We start from the raw sequence: 24,129 nt of genomic DNA, 5'->3' as shown, positions 1-24,129 counted from the left end.
GGAGATGAACACTTGCATATAGGTCAAACTAGTTAAATATAGAATGGTGGTTTTCAGAGTCTGTTGCCAGGGGCTCAGCAGCATCAGTTCTGCTTCTGTGGGAGATTTTTCAGATGGTAAGAACAGAGCAGAAGCCAGCAAGTTGAAGAGGATTGCATTGTGGAAATTTAAACTCTTTGGTAAAGAGTTTATTGATGACTCAGCTCTATTAATATGTGAACATTGATCTTGACGTCTTCCTTACCTGATTCCTAATTTATTGCAATAAGAACTTGGCTTACTTAAGTAACACACCTGTAAAAATTGATGTTATTGTACTGACTAAGTTGGGGGAAGGGACCTGATGACAGGTCACAAGATTAGTAAGGTTCTGAAAAGGTCAGAATTGTACTGAATTACGTTTAGGACAGATTGCTCCTGTGATCATTTAATCCAACACAGTCTTCTTATTGTCTCTGGTTTCCCTTCCACATAGATGATTTTTGAGGCTGGCCTGAGAAGGAAGTCATGACTCCAGTGGCAGCATAAAGCACATTGACAGCAAAATTCATACATTATAGCAGCTTTTTGTTTCATGCTATATTGACAGACAACCTTGAATAAAAATGTCTTATAAAAGTCATGTAGAATCCCACAATATTTCAGTCACAAACAGGAGTGTCCTTGTTTTGCAGAGAAGATGGCAAGAATTAATGCCCTACAATATAAAAGTGTTTGGCAAAGCCAAGGCTGTAGTTCCAGTTCCTCATTTTCGGTCTTTTTTACAGATGGAAAGATGAATAGTTTTTGGTATTGAATTTTTTTTAAACAGCAAGTTATCATTTATCATCAGACATCTGTTCAATAAATATATTGAGAAATAATTTTTTTTCAAATTTGAATTTAGTTTTTAAAACATTCGGGAAGAAAAACAATTTGTAAGTAATATTCAGGAAAAAATTAAAAAACCTAGTTAAATTTTGGAAACCTTGATGAACACATGACAGTAATTTTTCATAGAGTTGCATTAAAGAATGAACAGTACTCCAAATATGAATAATAGAATGTATTATGAGATATTTTACTTACGTTTCTATTATTATGAAGTAAAATTGACTTTTTTCTTCTGGTGTACAGTTTTATGAATTTTAGCACATGTATAGTTTTCATGTAACCACCACCAAAACCTAGATACAGAACGTTTACATCACCTCCCAAAACTCCCTCATGCTGTCCCTTTATGGTCACTCTCCCTTAGCTAATAACTCCTGGTAACTACTGATTTGTTCTCCATCTCTATAATTTTGTCTTTTCGAGCATGTCATATAAATAAGATCATAGTATGTTACTTTTTGAGACTTGCTTCTTCCACTTGGCATATTTCCTTTGAGATTCATCTAAGTTGTTGCATGTATCAGACATCCCTTTTCATTGTTGAGTAATATTCCCTCGTATGGACGTACTATAGTTTTTTTATCCAATCACCCACTAAACGGCATTTGGGTGGTTTTCAGTTTGGGGCACCTATGAGCAGAGCTGCTATAAACCAAGGGGCAGAATTGCTGGATCAAATAGTGTTTATCTGGTTTTGATTTTAAAAAAATACTTTATAGATTTAGGTTTGTTTCAGACCCAGTCTAATTTTCTTCAGGTCATTTTCAGAACTGTTTTTCTTCCTGCTTCTGATGTAACATTTCATCTTTCATTTTTGCTATGTTTTCTTGATTCTCCTTTTTTTCAGCTTGCCTATATTGTAGGCATCTAACAATTTGTCTTCAGGAAGTAATAATATACGTTGTCAAGGATTTAAGTATAAAAATGTTCATTGCAACAGCATACATAATACTAAAAACTTAGAAATTAAATTTTTGCCATACGTAATTAATGTGGAGTAGGGGAGTTATTTCTAGCTAGTTGAATTCTGGGTGGTTGCAATTACTTTTTTTGGCATTTTTCCAGATTTTTATAATATGTTTTTTGTAGTTAGAAACAAAAGTAACCATTTTAAATTGTTTTCAAAGAACAATTAAGATTAAAGAGAATACAAGATCCAGCGAGTTCCCAATTTTTAAGTTAAAATAAATTTAAAACAGAAGTAAGTCTGCAGAATGTTAACAGCATTTATCTTTAAGTGATATAATATGGTTTATTTTTAACTTATTTCTATTTGTAAAAAGTTTTATAACTTTTGCTCAGTTAACTTCTAATACTTTTATAATAAACTAAAAAAAAAAACAAAAAAACAAAACGTTTTTTCGAAAAAGATTATATCCTTGCCAGAGATTTAATGAATACCAACTATATCTAATCCTGAATCTCATTATGCTCATCATTTATATTATCCATATGTTGTCATATTTAGATTATGTTCATTCTCACCTGTTTTGTTAATCCCTAATTTTTTTTTAAAGAAAATTTCAGAGTACACTTCCCCTCTTTGGTTCCTAATAAGAGACTTAATTGCTTAAATATAAATTGTCAGAAGGTCCATGTTGACATAACTTAAGGAATTATTAGCATTTAAAAGTGTTTGCATCTATGAAAACTTTAAAATATATAAACTAATTTATTTTAATGATGACTCTGCATCTAATAAACTAAAACAGATCACTAACAAGAAACAGCACCCCCTTGACTGCGTTCTTTTTACAAACTGTTTTCTAACTTTATTGATAAGAAAAATAGTATTTTCATGTGATATAACTTTACTTCCTTCCTCCATTTCACCAATTCTCATTGGACCTCAGGGTGGTTACCATTTAGCTATATAATATGACAAACAAATGAACATTAAACCAACTGTTTCCGGGACAGTCCTCTCACCAAAGCTCAGGGAAAATGGGAAGGAGTTGCTGTTCACTGACATAAAAATGCATATGTCAGGTAAGTATAAGAATTCTTTCACACGGTGAGATAAAGAATGTGTAAATGAACAGTTATTTGATGGACTCTTCGCTTTCATCAGTATATAATGTGTATTTTTGTTTTATGGCTGTCAAATATGAGGTTCTGGAATGCCTTTTCAGTTTGCAGAATTCTGAGAATGCAGTTTTATCACCTTTGAGAGGGCAGTAACTATGATTATACTTGCTATATTTAGTCAAAATGGAGCGAAGTCAATCTATGGAAAGGTTTGTTTTGCTTCTTTGATTAGTTTGTTTAATAATATATTCAAATAATGACCTTTCTATAATTCCTTCCTTTACTAGCTTGGTGCTAACAGTGGTTTGCACATCATCATCTTTGATGAGATCGATGCCATCTGCAAGCAGAGAGGGAGCATGGCTGGTAGCACGGGAGTTCATGACACTGTCGTCAACCAGTTGCTGTCCAAAATTGATGGGGTAGAGCAGCTGAACAACATTTTAGTCATTGGTGTGTTTGCTTTAAAAAAATAAAAGTACTGTGATTTCAAAAACATTAGACACATAGGTTCTGAATTAAGATTGGTGTAGGTTGTAATTATACTACTTTGCCAGTGTTTTTAAATTAAAATCAAGTGATATTGAAGAATTTGCCTATTTGAATATCTGGCCTTAATAGAACAAATGAAAGATGGGTTTTAGTGACTCATGGGTTTGAGCATATAGCTTATCCACAGATTAAAAGGGCAGCACAGTGTAATGCAGTGGTTTTCAAACTGGGTCCTGTAGGCATCCAAGAGTCCTCAGTGGTTCTTCAGGGTCTGTGAGGGACATGGCTTCAGATCATGCATCCCTATTATAATTTCTTTTAACTTTTATATACTAAGGTTCTTTTTAAAATAACTTTTTTGGGGGAAAGTTTGCCATTTATGAAGGTTGATAACCACTAGCCTACAAAAAAAGGAAGGGCCTTTGGAGTTTATGTTCACATTGCCCCTCCTCCACTTGGATAGGTTACTTATCCTCTCTGAATCTCAAGTTTTCTTTTTAAATATTTGAAGCTTTTATTGCATTTATGTTTCATTGGCTTGTACAGTAGTGAAATACTAAAACAAGATCTCGGTATTTTCATTAAAACAGATCAAGAACAAATGATATATTTAAAATTTTTTTTTCAATTTTTCAATTACAGTTTACATTCAGTATTAGTTTTAGGTGCACAACATAGTGCTTAGACATTTATACAACTTATGAATTTATCCCCTTGATAAATCTAGTACTCACCCGACACCATGCATAGTTATTACAATATTATTGTCTATATTTTCTATGCTGTATTTTACATCTCCATTATTATTTGGTAACTGCCACTAAGAAAAAATAATATTTTAATATGAAATAATTTGGTTTTCTATTTGATTTTTATAAAATATCCTCTTAGCTTGTAAGTAAAGTACTATTTTATATATATTGGAGCAACATTTTACCTTATTTTTGAACTCTGATCATTTGTATGTTGTTTTAACATCTATGCTCAGGAATGACCAACAGACCAGATCTGATAGATGAGGCTCTCCTTCGACCTGGAAGACTGGAGGTTAAAATGGAAATAGGTAAAGCAGACCTATCACTGATCGGGGCAGGGGTCAGGGTGTATTTAGAATTCATTAGCAGGAGCAAAGTCATATGACTTAATGTTTTAATATTTATTAGAAAAGTTGTATATCATGAGAAGCAGATGTTTACATACTGAATACCTGTAAGACAAGTATTGGATTATAGTAATCTCTATTTTCAATTTTATCAGGCTTACCAGATGAGAAAGGTCGACTACAGATCCTTCACATCCACACAGCAAGGATGAGAGGCCATCAGTTACTCTCTGCTGACGTAGACATTAAGGAACTGGCTGTAGAAACTAAGAATTTCAGCGGTGCTGAGCTGGAGGGTCTGGTGCGAGCAGCACAATCCACTGCTATGAACAGACACATAAAGGTCAGTAAAATCAGCAAACAGATTAGGAGTCTGCAGCCCTATAAATACTGTGCCAGTGTTCAAACATACCAAAGCTAGGGTAATGCTGACTTTTGATGGAGAAGAGACATGGTAAAAGGAATAGCAATTAGGAAAAAAGATGAGGATAGCATCTGCCCTCTGGTAACCACTGACCCATCTACCTTAAATTGTTACCATCTGATACAGATATACATTTGAAGATGAACATTTTTAAGAATTTTTTTTAATTGTTGTGCTATGTTGAATTATAATACGTCATAGGAAGTTAGATTTTCTACATGCTAGAATTATGGGGGCTGCTTCATTCAGCAAATATTCTGAACACCTGCTTTTTTCGAGTTATTAAGCTGAAGACACAAAGGTCATAAAGCATACCTCTTCCCTGAAGGGATTCAGAATCAGGGACATGGACATGTTTGTAAATAAGTACAGTAATGTTGATACTGTGGTAGAAATACATGCCAGGATACTTTCACTTGGATAAAGTTTGATCAAGCACATTCGACCCTCTACCATCCCTTCTCTTGAGGTTTTAGTCAGCATCTGTAGGGAGATGACTCCCAGATTTATGTCTTATCTCTTGAAAATATGTTTCCCACTTTCAATTTATACTTAATATCTCTATCTGGATGTTTTCTCAGGTCTCATTTAACATTCCAAAACCAAACTTGCTATCTTTTTTTACTACTTTTCTTCTCGCTCCTATTTAGCTTTTACCCCAATTTCCCAGGCTTAAAACTTCTGGATTATCTTTGATTCCTGTCATTCTGCTGTGTCCTACATCCAGTCATTTGCCAAATTTTGTCAGTTTTAACTCGGCAGTATCTTTCAGTTCTCATTGCCACTCCCCACCTGTTTGATTAATCTTCCTGTCTCCTACGATTCTACCTTTCGGAAACTTTCAGTGACACCTTTGTCTGTAGACTTCTTAGCTATGTCTTTAAGGTCCTCTAGAGCTGACCCTAAACCGACCTTTCCAGATGTGTTCCCCGTTGTTCTCCATACACTTTAGCCAAACTGAAAAACGTGCTGGTCATCAGACATTAATTTATCTTTCTACTTCTCTGCTTTTTTATTTTTTCATTGGGAGCCTTTACCCTCTCTGTGTACGTATCTTTTCAATACCCGGTTCATATGCCACCACTGTCCTCAAACTCCTTCTGATTCTCTCTTTCAAGAATGATGTATAGTCTTCCTTCTTGAAATAGTAATATATCATTTATAGTACCTTTGGTTGTCTTTGGTTCAAAATAGATTTATTCAGCACCTACTATATGCCAGACAGTATGTTAGAGGTTAACGCTACAACTACAAAGAAGTAAATTGCCTACCTTTGAGCAGCTCATAATCTAATCATCCACATACAGTAGTAGAAAGTACATGGAAGGTAAAGAAGTTAAAGGCGTCAGATGTGATCAGCTTGGGGTGAGAGAGCCTTCTGGATGGATGTGTCTCTTGCTGGGATAGGGCCTTTTAGGTAGAAGGAACAACATATGCAAAGAAGCAGAGACACAAAATAGGTATGTTAGGGTAATTCAGTATTGCTGCAGCATAAAAGCTAGGGGAGGGGAGGTAGAGAGAGAGATTGTGAGGGCTAAGTCAGGAGACTAAAGCAGGAGATGGAGCACAAAGAGCCTTTTATACTGTGCTAAGAATTATGGACTTTTTTTTGGGTAGTGCTAAGCCATTGAAGAGTTTTAAGAATAGCAGTGGCATAGTGTTAAAACATAAGATCACTCTGGCAGCTGTGTCGAGTGGAGTATTTAGGGGAGTAGAGTTGGCGAAACAGACAAGAGAAGAGAACTTTTATAACTATTCTTGCAGGAAATAATAAAAGCCTGAACAGTTAGGTCGAGTATGTTTTAGCTATTTGAGTACATTCTACCAGTGGTTCTAAACCAGAGGTCAGCAAACTGTGTGGCCTGCGGACTATAACTGGCCAACCACCAGTTTTTATAAGTAAAGTGTTTTTGGAAGACAGCCACACCCATTCATTTATGTATTGTCTATGGTTGCTTCCATGCTACAGTGGCAGAGTTGAGATTGCATGGCCCACAAAGCCTAAAATATTTACTGTCTGGCTTTTTACAGAAAAAGTTTGTCAACCCCTGTTCTAGACTTTTTAAGTCCATATCTTATTCCTCTCTGAATCTCCCATAGTATCTCAAATAGGTCTAAATTCTAAGAACATTGTGGGTGTTCAGTAAATATTTTTAAATTAGTAAACATATATGTATTCTGACTCAAACTATCCGTACGTCATAATTTCCCTACATAATAGAAGTGACTTTGTTCTAGCTCAAGAATGCCAAACTGGAGGAAGCCACTTTAGACAGCTAAGAAAAACTTCTTTAAAATACTGCAGACCTAGCGGGAGGAGGCGACTAGTACGACTGTATTAAAAAAAAAATGCCGAAGGTCTAGATAGTGTGGGAATATAGTATTGAGTTCTTTATAAGATGGATCCTTTCTTTCCTTTCTTTTCCTTTCTGTTTATTCTTTCCTTTCTCCTTTTCTTTCCATTTTTCTTTTCCTTTTTTTATTTTACTTTCCGTAAGAAATGTCTTAAGTGATGGTGACTCCAAGAAAAATCGTGTATATGATGTGAAAATTGCTCCCCACCTTACTGATCCTTCACCTCAGACCACATCAGTGCTTCTCGATATAATCCGCAATAGCTACTTTATTAATTATTAGATTTTCCAAATGCATTAGCCACTGGATTTTTCTCTTATTTAGTTATTTGCCATTTTTACCAAAACAATCTTATCCCAAAATGTCTCTAAGCCATCATCTCACTAGGAAATATGCTTTCTTTAAGCATGCATTAGTTTTACGGATGAAGCAGTGAGATATGAAGAAAAGAGCATGTGTTTCATAGTCATAAGGCGTGGTTATGCATTACACTTCTTTTACTTTTTGGTTTCTGATCTGTCAAGAGGCAATAACTACCTATTTCATTAGGATTTTTTGTGAAAATGAAATCAAATGCTTTATGCAGAAGTGCCTTGCAAACTATTCATAAATGTTAGTTATTTCCATTTTTGTTATTATTGGCTGATTTGAGAGAATAGCATATATATCCTTTTCAACGTATGAGTTTCTGATTTTTGTTGACTATTAGCAGTTATCGTTTTTCTAATTGTAAAGCTAATATGTTAACTACCTCTGTACAGAATATATTATCACTCAGATTTGCAAGTAAAAAGTAATGCAAATATTGGACATTATTTCCCTCACTTTTTCCATGTGGTTGAATTATCTTTAATTTAAACTTCGGATAATGCATATCGACTTGTGATCCACACCTTTTATACCAAAGAGCTTTTATTTTTATTTCTTTTACAGTAGCTGTGGCATAGCTAATGTAAGAGACTTGTAAGACACTAACCTCACTCCCAAAAAAGAATTGGTACTAACGTTTATTTCCTTCTCTGCATTTTAAAACATCTATGTTGTCAGAAGTTCTTTAAACACTGTTTTCCCAACAAGCCTCCTCCTCAGCTGAACAAAAGGCATACAGTTTTAGTATTCCTATTGCTGTACATATTCATGGCTTTACTAGTAGTGATTAATGAATAAGTAATTCGAAACTTGCAATTTAAAGTTGGTATGGAACTTATACACAACAGTCAACGGTTTGTTATGATGTTCTTTCTTTGTATTATAAAAAAAGAATAACACTATTCTCTGTAATGTTATTTTGCTTCCTTTTCAAAAGATTTAGGCTTAAACAAAGTCAGGTGGACTAAACAAGTCTTCCCGGTTAAACTGTTCTTTCAGGTTTTCTGAAACAAGTGGAAAATCCAGTCACGAACACCTGATGTTCATGTCATCTGTACTTGAATCCATGTTTCTGGTCAACTAAAATTCATGTGACATTTGGTGGTTTTTATCTTGAAAGGAATTTCTGCTTCAGATAGAGAAGATTCATAACCCAAATTTCTTCTGTTCTAATCTGTTGTAAGGAAATAAATTGAGGACACACACACACTTTACAACTAAATCAAAGCTCTGATTTATGTTTACAGAATTTCAATAAAATTATTTCTTATTTTCTGTAGAATTTTGATTGATTAAAGTCATTCTACCCTTAATTTAAGAGGAATGATAAGAACTTTGAAAGGTCAGATTTAAAAGGTTATGAAATTTAAGGGTGACCACTTGATATTTGCTAGTGTTGAAATACAAGTTTATTAGCTTCTGCGGGTATAAGCTGAAAGATGTCGCCTCTTTTATATTGATTAGCTGTTATAAATAAAATGCAGGGGAAAATCTCACTAATTCAGACAAATGAAAAAAGGGTTTTCTGAATGAGTTAAAAATTCAGCATTGTAGAATTTTTAAAAATAAGATTTTACTACTTTTGATAAAATAGTGAAAGTTAGCTAAGAGAAATCCTTAAAAAACTTAATGAAGAGGCAGGAATCATTTGCAATTGTAATATTGATTGTTTACAATTAGGAAACTTCTAAAATTCTTAGAATGTCTAAAAACAGCTTGTTTAAAAAAACTATACTTCATCTGTCTTAATTCACTTTTAATTCACTGGGCAAGTACTTTATTAATAGTGAAAAGACAAGTTTCACATGAGCTTCAGTCCTGAAATCTATCATATTTTTTGGCAATTGTCGAAAAATAAACAAAATTTTCCTTTTGTATTGCTATACATTTCTGTCATTTGAATTGTTTCACTATAAGAGGAAATAAAAATACAAAACATCATAATAACAACTATGGCTGTATAGGGAGAGGACGTTGAAAGTGAGTCTGGTGGCCTCACTGCGATTTTAGTACAATTCTGTCAAAACTCGCTTCTTTACTTTCACCTTGTAGAATCCTTACAGATGTGTCAAAAGTATTCATCAGAGTTTAAAACCTTTAGGTAAGATTCCCTAAGAAAGAAATCCTATATCTACCCTTAGTTAAATTTCCCTTACCTTTAATTTAAGAAAACTTCTGGCCTTGTATGAGAATAAAATGAAATATGGGAATGACGAAATGAGATAATGTATATGAATATACTTTAGAAACTATAACGCTATTAGAGATTTATGTATTATGAACTAAGTATCATTATTCTTTCATGGAAGTGTTCATTTCTTGTAACACTATTTCCTATTTTTTCCCCCATCTTAGAGATGTCAAATAAATGTGATTAAAATTTACCAAATACCTAATTGTGCCAATGTCTATTTAAATGTCACTTTGTTACCTTCTCTCCTTTTAAAACTGTGTAAGTCCTACATAAATATATTGTCTTTAGAAGACTCAAGGACGCCAGAGTATATAAGGGAAAGTGAGACAGGCCATCTCGACATCTCGACATCCATTCTCTTTCACTCTCCAGGGGTAGCCAACATTTGGGATATACCTCTATGGTTGGTTTTCTTTAGGTTTACGTTTATATACATATGTGCTTTAAAAAAAAAGCTTTAATCGAATTGCAGTTTATATTTTTTATTTGGCAATATGTCTTGGATAACTTTCCATCTAGTATAGGTGAGTATTATTTTGGACAAATGCACAGTATTCTAGACTATTATAACACAATTTAAAATGTAAGATCCATGAGGACAGGAACTTTGTCTCTTACTGCTGTGTCTCTAGGGCCTAGAACAGCGCATAATACTGTTAAGAAGATGCTTGCCTGCGCCTCCCTATGTACATATGTGGAAATCATTTTTTAGGGTAGATAGCCAGACATATTTTGAAAACATGGTTATATTGTCTCCTACTTTCTAGTGTTGCCGGTGAAAGGTATTAGGCCAGTTTTATTCTGGTTTCTTTGCAGGTGACCTGTTTTTGTCTCTCAAAAAAGTTCTGGAACTTTCTCTTCATCTTTGGTGTGCTGATACTTTACAGCAGTGTGTCCAAGGCAGATATGTGTTTCTTTTCATTTATCCTGATCAGCACTCATTGAACCCTTTAAACTACAAAGACACATCTTTCTTTAGCTGTGGAAAATGTGTTTTCTTCTGTCTTTTATTGTTTGTTTCTCCATCATTCTTTCTCTTCTCTCCTCAGACTCCTCTTAGATCAGTGTTAAAACCTCAATATATCTTCCATGCTGTTTAACCTTTCTCATTTTCTGTCATTTCATGGGTTTGGGGGCAAGAAGGGAGGTAAATAAACGTGTTCTGTTTGCCATCTTGTTCCAGTTTCCTGATATAGCTCTTTTTATCCGATAAAGCTGACTTTTAAAAAAAGTCTGTCGTTTTATTTGTCTCAGCAGTCTGTTCTTAAAGGAACATGACTCATGTTTTATAATAATCGATAGAAGGTTGATATTGCTTAACATACTTTTGTTTTATAATCAGATTTTTTTGAAGATAACTTTTTAAAAAACCGTAGTACTGTTTTAAAACTTAGACTCACTTGCCTCGTGCTATTGGGAGTGAGCCCAGTCGCATTAAAAAATGTGTTGGTATCTCAATCACTCATCAGGTCCTGGCAGCTCCAGGTGCTGATAAAGGCCTTGATGCTTCTCCAGATGTCTGTTCTAAGTGTCAGCTCCAGGTGCAGTAAGCAGGATATTTGGAGCTGGCACATAGATTCTCAAGCACAAAATATGAGTACAGATGAAAGCTGTAGGTCCTTGGTCTCCTAGAATAATGGTTACAACCCTGGTTGAACATCAGAGTCACCTGTGGCACTTTATAAAAACAGAAATGCCTGGACCCTGTACTAGACGTGTTAAATCAAAATCCTAAAGGGAGTGGGACTGGGCATCTGTGTATTTTTAAAGGCTCTAGAGATTGTTTTGATATGCAGCCAAGGATGAGAGCCACTGTTCTTAGGGACCCTCTATGTAAATTTTCTCTTCCTTGGGCTTCATTTTGAAAGAAATGGCTATCCAGTGTTCTTTGGTACAGATGCGTCATAATTTGTTTAACTGGTACCCACTTGCTTCTAGTTGTCTGCTATTACTAATTACTGTAGTAGATGTTTCGATAATATAACTTTGTATACATTTGTGAGTATATTTATGGGATAAATTCCTAGAACTGGAATATATTTTGTTTAGGCAAAGGTATACATGTTTGTGAATTTGAGATAGATGTTTTTGTCTGTGAAAACATGTTTTTTAAAATCTTCAGGTGTTACATTCTTAGGCTAAAAATAAACTTAAATCTTGGAAGTCCTTACATTTTGTTCTCATTTCTAACCAGGCCAGTACTAAAGTTGAAGTGGACATGGAGAAAGCAGAGAGCCTGCAGGTGACAAGAGGGGACTTCCTTGCTTCTTTGGAGAATGACATCAAACCAGTGAGTACTAATATTAAGTAATATATAAGCCAAAAATCATAATAGTAATTCAGGAGAAAAATAAGTGCCATTTTACCCAGTATCATGGAAGGTTATATCTTATGTCGTTTTTAAAAATCAGAAAATCTCAGTATTGGAAGTGTCCAATATAAGAAACATCTGTACAGTAACTCTTATGGCTAGGTAATTAACCAATACTCACTGAAATATTTCTCATGATAGGGAGCTCACCATCTTATAAGGCATACGGTCCCATTTTGAGACTTTCTAAATATTAGTTCTTACTTTAATTTGAACTAGAACTAGTTTTATTAATGGCTCTTATACATTTGAAGCTGCCAAAACCAAAACTAATTCATCCACCCTCCATGCTATTTATGATATTTAAAAGTAACTCTCATATCCTCCTCTCTCCCTTTCCCAACCTCCTCCAAGGCCTGCCTTTTTCTTGCTCGACACCTCTAGTTTCTCTAACTGCATGGTTTCTGAGGACTCTTAACCATCCGAAGTGCCCTTTAAAAAAAAAAGGTTTCAATTTTCTTAAAATGCACTCAAAACTCAATAGTCATTGCTGGAGCTTTAGAATACAGTATAAGGTCATTAACCCATTTTCCTATGAAATAACCACTTATGTTTGAATAACCATTGTTTGTCCTATATTAGTCCTACGTTAATACATTTTGTCCTATATTAGTACAAAACCAAGTTTAGAAAGGCCTCTTAAAGAGGTGTGTATGTTTGTTTGTTTGTTTTAAATGGACCTCAAGTGCACAGAATTGAATTAATTTTAATCTTCAGTTCATGACACACTGTTGTCATTAATCTACATGGTCTGTAAAATAAAATATGGTGCATATAATTTTCTGGTATTTGCTATTTTATTACATATTTTATTTTCAGAGATCATCCATATGATTTTCTGTAGCCATACATCATTCATTTTCATTGCTGAATAACATTCCATTGTATGAGTACCACGATTTATCAGTTTTCCTGTCAATGGGCATTTGGAATGTTACCCGTTTTTGTACTACAAACAAGTACTGCTGTAAAGCATTCTTGAATGAGTTTCTCTTAGATATATATATTTAGAAATAAAATTGCTGGTTTGTTGGCAATATGAACGTCCAACTTCAAACTGAAGCATTTCAAACTTTTCCCAGTGGTCGAACCAATAAGCACTTCCCCTAATTACTCAGCATCCTCTACCACACTTGGTATTGTCAGACTTAATTTTTGCCATTCAATTGGATGCAAAAGGGGATCTCATTTTGGTCTTGATTTGCATTTCACTGGTTACTTAGGAAGTTATGCATTTCTCCATGTTTGTTGGCCATACGAATGTCTTTTGTGAAATGCTGTTTGTGTCTTTGCCTACTTTTCTGTTGTATTGTTTGTTCTTTATTTTTATTTGATCTGTTTAAGTTTTTCATATATTCTTGGCCATAATTATTTGTTGCAGGTATCTCCCTTAAAGACAAAAATCAATTCATTGTAGCCCTGTTTACTTTTTTATGACTGTTGTGTCTTAAATATAAAATATTACATTTCAGAAGTTACCGAGCAATGGAAATGGTTTATCTTTCATTGTTGTCCTTTGCAATAGTTGCCAAAAATATTAGATCCCAGCCTAATTGATCTACTCAAGATTTTTTTTAATAACAAATAATTTGGCTACGAGAAAGGGGAAACTAAGATAACTAAGTAAAATAAGTAATAACTTAACTTTTCTTTATTCCAAGGATTTGGGGAATAAAACCAAAAAATGGACGTATGACCTTGACATTACATTGGGTTATGTTTTCATACTCATTTTTTTTCCCTATTTCTTTTATGAAAATACAATTCAATTAAGTAACTAAGTAATTAAGTAACTAAGTAACTAATCACTAAAGTTATTGACTACTTTTGGCAGCTGGTTTGATGGAAGTTAACAATTTGAGATTAGAGGTTAAAAATGATGTGATTTAAGCTCCAATGTTTAGTAAGCACAATTAAAACAATTAAGTGTAATAATTGCTTCTATTTTCTTTTCCAAACCTTCAGTCTTTCTTGATAGCAGCTCATTTCTACTTCATTTTAAACCTTGTATTTATACACATATACTTACTTTGGTGCCATTTAACATACATACCCTGCCACCAGGCTGCTGTGGACAGGACCCCATTACCATTGTATAGTCTCATTTTAATCCGTGACACCTACAGTCAATGTTAGGATGGTCTCTTTGTCAGCTGAGCCAATGGTTTCTAATTTCTAAGTCCATAATTTTTTTCGCTCTTTGTTCTTCGAAGAGGCCATAACCTACGTACTCCTTACAGAATTAAGCACATTGGAACATACCCTTCCTCAGGGATTATGAGGGCTTAGGCTCTGGTAGAATCTGAGCCTAGAATCTATTGTTTTATTCCATTAAGTCACCCAAAGCATCTTCCTCCACCCAGCCTCCCCAAAATGAGAAATTCTAAAACTGTTTTGTGTTTTTGTGGGGGTTTTTGTTTTCACTTTTCAGGCTTTTTACATTAAAACAGATTATTGCTCAATGCTTTTAGTATATAGGAATTATTATATATTTAGTATATACTCATCTTTTCTATCTTTAAATATTTTTTATTTTTAATACTAAATGCTCAAAATGCTTGAGACTATATTTTTCCTCCATAGGCATTTGGCACAAACCAAGAGGATTATGCCAGTTACATTATGAATGGTATAATCAAGTGGGGTGATCCAGTTACTCGAGTCCTAGAAGATGGGGAGCTGCTGGTTCAGCAGACTAAAAACAGTGACCGCACACCACTGGTTAGCGTCCTTTTGGAAGGTGAGAAAGAACAATGAGATGGTATTAAGTTTTTTTTCAAAAAAAGCTCTTTTATAAAGCTATTTAGCACATTTCAGAAAAATGAATTATTTTTATTTTTAAACCTGTTCGTCATCTGATAATAGTAATCCAGTCTATGTACCAATATTGTGCACAAGTTAAAGTTCTCTTGGGGGTAGAATGTTACTGATGAATGATAGCAACTAGTTTTCTAAATTCCTGTTTTACTTAATCTAAATGATATATCTAAATTCCTGTTTTACTTAATAGACTGTGTAACATCACTTAGTATTCATTAAATAAATATTCACTGAGCACGTACCATGTTTTAGGCATTGAACTAGTCACTGAGGATACAAAGGCATTCATGGAGTTCAGTTTAGTCATGAAAAAAGATGTAAACAAATGCCTAACTACAGTGTATATGTGTAAATATGTGTGTGAATGCAAGCCATTTTGCCCAGGGGTGGTGGTCAAGGAAATTTAATTTAGTGTTTAATTTAGAGTGGTGTTTAGAGGTGGTATTTAATTTAGACTTTTCGAAGAATCAGTTAGAATTTTGCCTAGTAGACAAAAAGGGAAGGACATTCTAGTCACCAATTGTTTGTTTACAGTTATGATTAGTACAACAGAGAAGTTCATGGAGTACACATGACAGGGGAATCTAACCCCTTCCAGGGGTCTGGGGGTGAGGCTCACAGAGAGAAAAATATAAAGCCAAGACCTGAAGGATGGGGAGAAGCTGGCCAGACAAAATAATCAGGAAAGAGTACTTTGGGACCAGCACGTGAAAAAGCCCTGGGTACGAAGGAGACTGAAGTAGAAAGGGAGATTGACCGGACGTGAGACTGAAGAGGTACATAGGAGCCGGTTCAAGCTAAGACCTGTAGACCGTGTTAAAGATTTCGACCCTATCTAGAGGGGCAGTGGGAAGTCATTTCTAGGGTTTTTAAACAGTTAAGTGATGTTATCAGATTTGTATTTTAAAACATAACAGCTGCTTCGAGGTAGAGAATGGATTGGAGGGGCAAAAAAAGGTACAGAAGAGATCAGTGGTTAGAAGCAGTTGCATTAGTCTTAATGAGAGCTGATTGTAATTCGAAGAAACAGTTGTAGTAGAGATGGAGATAAGTAGACCATTTTGAGAAATATTTAGGAGGTAGAATAAAAGAATATAATTACGATTATAAATAATTATTAATCATAATTAAGCTATCATTCTTTGAACTCTTACTGTTTACCCATTATTCTTCTAGCACTTTGCATATATTATCTCATTTAAACCCCACTTCAATCCTGAGGGTAGATGCTACTGTTATCCCTATTTTATAGTTATGGAAGCTGAAGCTTAGAAATATTAAGTAACCAGATGGAATATGAGAGAGGTATCAGATATGATCCCCTGGTTTCTGGTATACTCAGCCTGGTAAATTGTACTGTTTATTACAATTGGGAACACTAGTGGAGAAACAGATCTGGGAAGAAAGATCATGAGTTCAGTTTTGGACATGTTGAGTTTGAGATTCCTGTAGGATAACTGAATCAAAAATGTTAATTAGCCCATTGGATATGTAGGTCCAGTGCCCAGACCTGGCAGTATACATTCATGAGCTGTCAGTATATAGACTGCTATGGCATCCCAGAGAATGGATGAAGTCACAGAACAGGTATAGGTTGAGAAGTAAAAGGGGCCTAGAACTGATCATTTAAGGACTAAGTAAAGCAGAAAGAGCTGACAAAGGAGACTGAGCAAGAGTAACTGGGTGGGGAGGTGGAGTGCTGAGGGAGTGGAAAGAGAGAATGTGCTATCAAACAGGCCAGGAAAAGTGTTTAAAGAAAGAGGAGCATTATCAGTGTATCAAATAAACTTAATTAAGAGTCTAACAGGTAAAGTATCTATTGGACTTGGTGACATGGAGGCCATTGGTGACTCTGATGGGAGCCTGTTCCATGTAACGGGAATGGAAGCCATAGGGTTGGTTTGAGAATGGGCGGAAGGTGAAGAGTGGAGGCAGCCAGTGTAGATAATTATTTAGGGACGTTCTATTTTGAAGATAAGAAAGAGCAGTGTTGAGGGGTATGAAGTCCAGAAAGAGCTTTTTTGTTTTGTTTATTAAATTGTCAGGTAGGCTAGAGCATGTTTACATGCTGCTGGAAAGGCTTCAGGAAAGAGGAAGAAATGGAAGATATAGGGTAGAAGGTGCTATCAATAATGTCAGGTTTCTGCGAAGGTGGAAAGGGAGGGAGGAGGGTTTGCCGGTTTATGGATGGAAGAGGGACACATTTTCTATAACATGGAAGAGAAGGAGAAGCTGTCTAAATACAAGTGAATTTGTAGATTTAGTTTCCTTTATGAGAAGGCCTGCGTCTTTAGAATTCTAGCTTTTTAAGTCACATTTGCTTCTAATGCAGTTTTTCCCTAATATCATCTCCTAAGATAGTGTTTTTTTTGTCAGACAAATGATTTGATAACAACATAAATACTGATAGGCATTTGAATGCACTCTTTTTTTTTTTAAGAAGCAAAACTCTTGCGTTTCATACATTTAGCCAGAAGTTTGAAAGATTAAGGCTACGTGGGAAAGGAGTGTATTTCATCATACTTTTGAGAAATGGTAATCAGTTCATTAAATTTAGTTGCTAATAAATAAGAGAAAACATGTCTGCTGTGAAATCGTGTCAGGAAATGTTAATGAGCAGCCAGTTGAGCCCTCAGTACATTGTGGATGAAAGTTTAAACTTGTTTTCTTCCCCTTTGCTTAGGTTGGCGTTTTTCCCCTGACTTGCTCATATCTTTATGCAGGCCCTCCTCACAGTGGGAAGACTGCGTTAGCGGCAAAGATTGCAGAGGAATCCAACTTCCCCTTCATCAAGATCTGTTCTCCTGATAAGATGATTGGCTTTTCTGAGACAGCCAAGTGTCAGGCCATGAAGAAGGTATCAAGATTTTTACTTTCATTTTAATTTCCTATCACTTAGATGTGTGTGTGTGTGTGCGTGTGTGTGTGTGTGTGTGTTTACACATGTACATATCTATCTGTCTTTGTACCTGTATATGTATATATATAAATGTGTGTGTGTGTGCGCGTGTGTATGAGCCATAGCAACTATGTTCTTCTCAAGTGGAATTAAATTATCAGCAGAATTTGGGGGAAAGAGCAGCTGTTTTAGATATGTTTAAATTTGCAATGCATTTTATTAGAGTACTTTTATCTCCCAAATTATGCTTTGTTTAGTACATATTACAATTCATTTTCATTTCTTGAGTTTGTATTGACTTGGTTGAAAAATATATTTAAGAGCGTTTGAGTAGAGTGGAGCAAATTCATTTAAGATTTTTAAGTTCTTTCATCGATGTACAAAGTCAAACTGTTGAGGGCCATTTAAGCTGACTGTTTACAGAGGTATATCATTGGAAAGATATTTTTTAAAACCTCTACAAAAGGATGGTGGTATATTAGATTATAATCAGAGTCTGCTTGGCAACTTAACGCAGTCCTCATCCTTCTTCCTTTCTCCAAGTGCCACTTGTCACCTTCTCAATATGGCTGCTTTGAACCATCGGTGAAAGTTAAAACAACATAGAATAAAATCCTAGAGCTGAAAGGACTGTAAGATCATCTGGTCCATCTCTCATACATTCAAGCAAGTGTCATGGAAGGCATCTGGGATAGTAGGTGGCTGCTCTTTAAAAACAACAAAAATCAGTGACAAAGATTCTTAAAGGCTGTTTCATCCCACTTGGTAGCCAGTGTTTCCATTGGTATTCTGGTTCTGTATACTCCCAGACAGTGAAGAAATTTTGTTGTGTATCTAGTTGAAGTATTTCTTTACTTAAATCCTTTTTTTTTGTAATGCTTGATCTTTTATAAATAAGAACTGACTATAAGTTAAAGAGATGTGGGAAAATCAGAATCAGGGAAAAGAATCGTGAGAACTGAAGTGCCACGCAGTGAAGACAGCGCAGGTGTTCTTTGACTGTGCTCGGAGGCCCTCACTTTATAAAGATGTAGGCTAGAATTACTTCTGTTTTTCTTTAGGGAAGAGACTGAAGAGGAAAATAATATTTAAAAAGAAGCAGACTCCAAAAATATATGTTTGAAAAGTTCATCTCTTGTTTGTGCAGGTGGCAGAAATTTTTGTGTAGAGTGCTTGAAACGAATGAAGGAGGCAAAGCTGGGAGCAGGATCCCAGCCTGGCACACCAGAAAAGTCAAGATCGATGCCCTATGTGAGGTCCTTTGAAATTGAGTGTGAAAGAGAGGGCAGTGCTGCCAGACACAAAAAGAACTTCAGTATCATAGTTTATTCTGTGTCTGAGGCGAAACCAGTGGTGTCTGTCCTTCTTGAGGAAATCTGGATCCCTAGGACCAGTAACTTCCCTACTGTGGGCGGGGTTTAGTTTCTTTGTTTTTCCCCCTCTAAAAGGAACCCCTAAACCACTTCCTCTGGTGACAATTTAAATAATATCCCTTAGAATCTGTGGCCATTGAATTTACCATTTAATTGAAAAGCTAATTCTATTTCATTTCTCTAACTTCATCTATTCCTTATACTTGTTCAAAAGTAGTCATCTTCTGTACAGATGGTAAATTACTCCATTGCTTTTCACCAGCTGCCAGCGCCAGCCTCAGATGTACTTTGAGATGTGGGTGGATGGTCCTAGTTTTCTATAAAGTTTTTAAAAAGTACTTTAAGCTCCTGCAGATCAAAGCTGCTTTGTAAGTGTGAGATATTATCATTTTTATTATTTTAATCTCTTGCAAATTGACTTGAGGGGGGAAGGTAATATGTGCCGATTTTAGAGGCTTAAATGGTTAAATTAATGGCTTAATAACTTATGATTTAATCTTTAAATTGTTGAAGCCTTTCAAGGCATAGTTTTAAATGAGTAGAAGGCTAAGGAATATGAAAATAAGTGTCTATACAAGCTTATTCAAAATTGTTTCGATTCATGATTCACTGTCTGGATCAACCATACACCCTTAAAATTACAAAAAATTATTTCTGTTTCAACTGTATAATAAATACACATTAGACTTTGGTTTTCCTTGGGGAAAAATATTATTCTCTGTAACTAAAGTATAGAACAGAGAAAAGAGTGAAGCATAGGTGTCTTAGAACTATATTAGAAATACTGCAAAATCTTTCCCTGCAAATAATTTTCACATTGTTGCCTAATGATAGGTTGACAAAAGCCTGAGGGCTCAAACCAGTCTCAAGGTGCTAAGTCTTCCAGGTTGCTTTTGAAAATGAAACATAAATGCCATTCTTTAGTACTTCTCATCTACCTCCCACCACTGTTCTCTTCCCTTCATTTTTAGTGTGAGGATGGGAAGATGTTTTAAATTTTTTTCAGAGCACAAATAATTTATAATTTTTTTTATCATTCTGGAGAGAACAGTTCTTTCCTTGTAAGTGCTTCCCCCTATACCACCCCCAAACTTAGCTTTTCCTAATTACAAAAGCCAAGTTAGGAAATGTAGAAAAGAACATTGGAGAAAATAAAAACGAGTTCATATTCATTCTTCAGTTTTCTTCTCTACTCTGACACACACACACACACACCATCACAATATCACACACACAAAGCGCACGCTCGTGCGTTATGTATTGGGGATCACATTGGACATACTGTTGTAAACCTGCTTTTTTTCACTTACTATATTAGGAACTTTTTTCAATGTCATTAAAATTTATCTCAATATTATGTTAAATTAATAGCTATATAATATCCATTTAAACATTCTCATTTTGTTAAACATTTAGGTTGTTGCCAGGTTTTTTTACAAATATAAATAATATTCTGTAGAACTACCAAACCAGGGAAATTACTGCCCCTATTTTCTTATTAGATTTTTTTTAGAGTAGCATCATATTTTACTGGCTGACAACTTGGACTTAAGTTTTAAGTAGATCTGAATTTGAATCCCAGCTCCCCTACATTTACAAGGTCTTATAGTCTGTCACTTAACCTATAAGCCTCTCTTTTCTCATCTGTAAAATTAAGATAATGTTAATAGCTGCCACTTAGGGTTATTATGAGAATTAATGGTAATTTATGTAAAGTATCACGCAGTGCCTTGGGATATAATAGGTGTTTAATAAATAATATAGTGGTTATTTTTACTTATTATTATTGTTGTATATACACTTTTGGTTTTTTCCTTAGGTTAAATTCTCAGAATCAGGATTAAGGTAAAAATATGAATATTTTAAAGATTTTTGATTATATTGCTATCAAAACTCTTATGTCAAAATACAGATGATTTTTATAAGAGCTCACCTCTTCAGAAAGTTGTACCAGTTTACACTAGCAGTCCCGCATATGAGAGCAACAGTTTCCTTGGACTCTCACACTTGATGTTATTTAAGTCTATATTTGCCAATATTATAGTTAACAAATTGGCATTTAATTATTTCTTCAGCTACATTTTAATGATTAAATGCTCAATTTTAAAGATTTTTTCAAAATGTTTTGCAATGGTAATAATTTGTAAAACTCAGAAATATTATAACACGTTAATATTTGTTAAAGAGGGATGATCTAGATAGTTGATTCATAGAATATCTCTATATGTCATTTTATTACTTGAACCAAGAGGTAAGAATTTTTTTTAAGTAGAGAGGGTCATTAGGCTTGCTTTAATGAGTATCTAAGATTTAATTATAATTAAGCTATTGCTTTTTGTTCACTTACGGATGGTGTTAAAATATATGTAAGTAGTTTATTCTCAATTAATTTAAAATCCACCTTGTGCTTCTTTTAATTTACTTACTAAGTCCTTTTACCATAGATAAACTCCTCGGTATTGCCAAAGTCTGTATGAGGTATTACCCTCACATTCGGAGAGGAATATCATATGTTCCATTAAGATATTTGAAGTATTCACAAATCTTCCTCTTTCCCCCATTTATGTTTGTTTTCCCAACTTCATTCTATTTAAAAAATTCAATTCCATTATCCACTTTTGCATCTATACCTTTAAAAAATCTGTTTCCTAGTTCTATTAGTGGCATTAAATGAACTAAAGAATGAAGCAATAGAATTTGATTTTAACTAATTACCTAATCTTGATGCTTTCCAAGTGCACAATCTGTACCGAGATGAAATGGGACAGCCCGATGTGACTAAATTGTTTGAACAAAATTAAGCAAAAATATCACTGACTTATGAAACTATACCCATTAATAACATAGTCTTGTTTTTAAAGGACTGAAAATTAATGGAAGAAATTTTCCTTTCCACTAGCTTTGCAAGAAAGAAATAATCTTCTTTGAATATCCTCCTGTAAATCCCACTGCAAATTGTAGTCTGCACAGAACAGAATCATGGCGCCTAATCCTCCTCTTTTCATGGTTTAGTCCATACAAAGAGCAGAGCTGGAAATTGGATCTTTTGACAGCAGTTACTAAGCAACAGAATTTGGATGTTTTTGGTTAACATCCTAATATATCACGTAGCTGATTTGTTGAAGTTTGTGCATGTATTAACTGAGAGAAGTGGACACTCCAGAAGTGACTATAAGTCTCTGTGTGGCTGGGAGGGCAGGCGCTTATTGTCGTTCTGTTTAATGCACTTTGTCTTTTGCCATTTCTATCTGTTTGGCACACGAAGGAGGACGGTACAGATCTTTCAGACCTTGTGACTTTTTATATTATTAAGAATACCTCATTCGGTGGCTCATGTTATATGAAAATGTAAGAATTTTTCCTGAAAAGCAGGGAGAACAAATAAAGGATTTTAAGGTCATTCCAGGAAGCTTTAGGGCTTTGCCAAAAGTTTAGGTCCACTTCCTGAGGCAGTTTCATTAGAAGACAGCTAATGTTTGCTTGGTCTACTCCCAAGTTATTTTTAGAAACTAGAGATTATTACTGATAGCACTGATTTGAATTTGCTCATTTACGTTTTTATATGCTACCAAATATGATTAGAGTATGCTTTCAACTAATTGTTGACAGATTTACTACATTAGGGATTTTCTAAGTCATCAGAGTCTTTCTAACTAGGTACTTCACGCCAACCACTTCAGAATTGAGATGAACTCTTTCAGCCCCAAAAGAAGCAGAGAATTTGGCTTCGCTTACCTCGGAGCACTAAAGAGGTTATAGAAAATGGAGGACAGAATCTACTTAGAACACGCTTTGCTGTGGTTTGTGATCCTGAAAGGCTGGGATTAACATGGAGCTAATGCTGGCATGTTCCCATCTGTATTCATGTAGACTCCAGAGTCTGCAGCTGCTGCCCCTCCCCTACACACAGGTACCTCCCAGCTCGTCTACAGATTCCAGGGGTGGGCTGTGTACCTTGAGAGCTTGCACCATCGTTGAGGACCATATTCGGACCTGCCCCTCAGCCCCACGTATCTGGAGCCCCACACTTCCCTTTCCTCAGTGCTTACAGAGCATATCCATCCTGCCGCTGCCTTGAGCCCAGGCTCCTCACATCCTAGGTCATCTCTTAAGACCCACCACCTACCTTCGCATACAAGAGAGAAGTGAAACCAGAGAGTTTAATGATGACAATCTCATTATGTCCACAGCTAGAAATAGACTATAAGATTCTAGAGATGTTCTATATCTTCTAGAATGGTCCTCTCATTATTTCTACGTTCAGCGAAGCCACTCCTTTTCATACTTTCTCTTTCTTCAGTTCTTCCTGTCCTTTTTCTTGAGCTTTCTTTCAGACTTCTCTGACCTGAAGACGATTTATATTGCTGAAATTTGACCTGCTCTGTAGGAAACTCCCTGATAAAACTAGGATGATCATACACCCCAGTTTGCTTTGAGCAATCCTGGTTTTTACCTGTTGCTCCAGTGTGATTATTAAAATCCCCCCGCTTTCAGGTGTCCTGGTTTGCATGATAACGTATATGATCCCCTACTGATAACCTCTCCAGCAAGAAAAGGCTTGAGCTTCATACTTTCATCTTACTAAATGAGAGGATCAGAATTTAAATTAATTTATTAAAGAGTCTGTAAGATACAGCCATTAGCCACAGCTTCAGCCCACCTGGCTCACTGTTGTGTTGGCACCGTTTGACCTGGAGCAGGCACTGTGTGTCTGCTGTGTGCTGTTCCTGATGGGAGGTTTGGCATTTCGGTGGTAGTCATGAAGCTGGGGCAGTTTGAACAATTTTACTTTTTTTTTTTTGCATCTTTGCTTCTAGTACTTTCCTTTT

At 35.2% G+C, this 24,129-nt stretch overlaps 1 protein-coding gene across 1 annotated transcript in view; it reads left to right on the top strand.

Moving 5' to 3' along the window:
* Positions 1–24,129, top strand: part of NSF (N-ethylmaleimide sensitive factor, vesicle fusing ATPase) — a 123,962-nt gene that overhangs the window by 68,088 nt on the left and 31,745 nt on the right. Inside the window, exons 10-15 of the mRNA XM_039846806.1 lie at positions 3,189–3,354; positions 4,382–4,456; positions 4,651–4,838; positions 12,032–12,127; positions 14,792–14,948; positions 17,752–17,885. Coding sequence (XP_039702740.1) covers positions 3,189–3,354; positions 4,382–4,456; positions 4,651–4,838; positions 12,032–12,127; positions 14,792–14,948; positions 17,752–17,885 — 816 coding nt within the window. The remainder of the gene's footprint in view (positions 1–3,188; positions 3,355–4,381; positions 4,457–4,650; positions 4,839–12,031; positions 12,128–14,791; positions 14,949–17,751; positions 17,886–24,129) is intronic.

Source organism: Pteropus medius, unplaced genomic scaffold, assembly GCF_902729225.1.
Source record: "Pteropus medius unplaced genomic scaffold, Ma_sr-lr_union100, whole genome shotgun sequence".
Lineage (NCBI taxonomy): Eukaryota > Metazoa > Chordata > Mammalia > Chiroptera > Pteropodidae > Pteropus > Pteropus medius.
The sequence above is the reverse complement of the archived record's forward strand: the minus strand, read 5'-3'. Positions and strand labels throughout refer to the sequence as shown.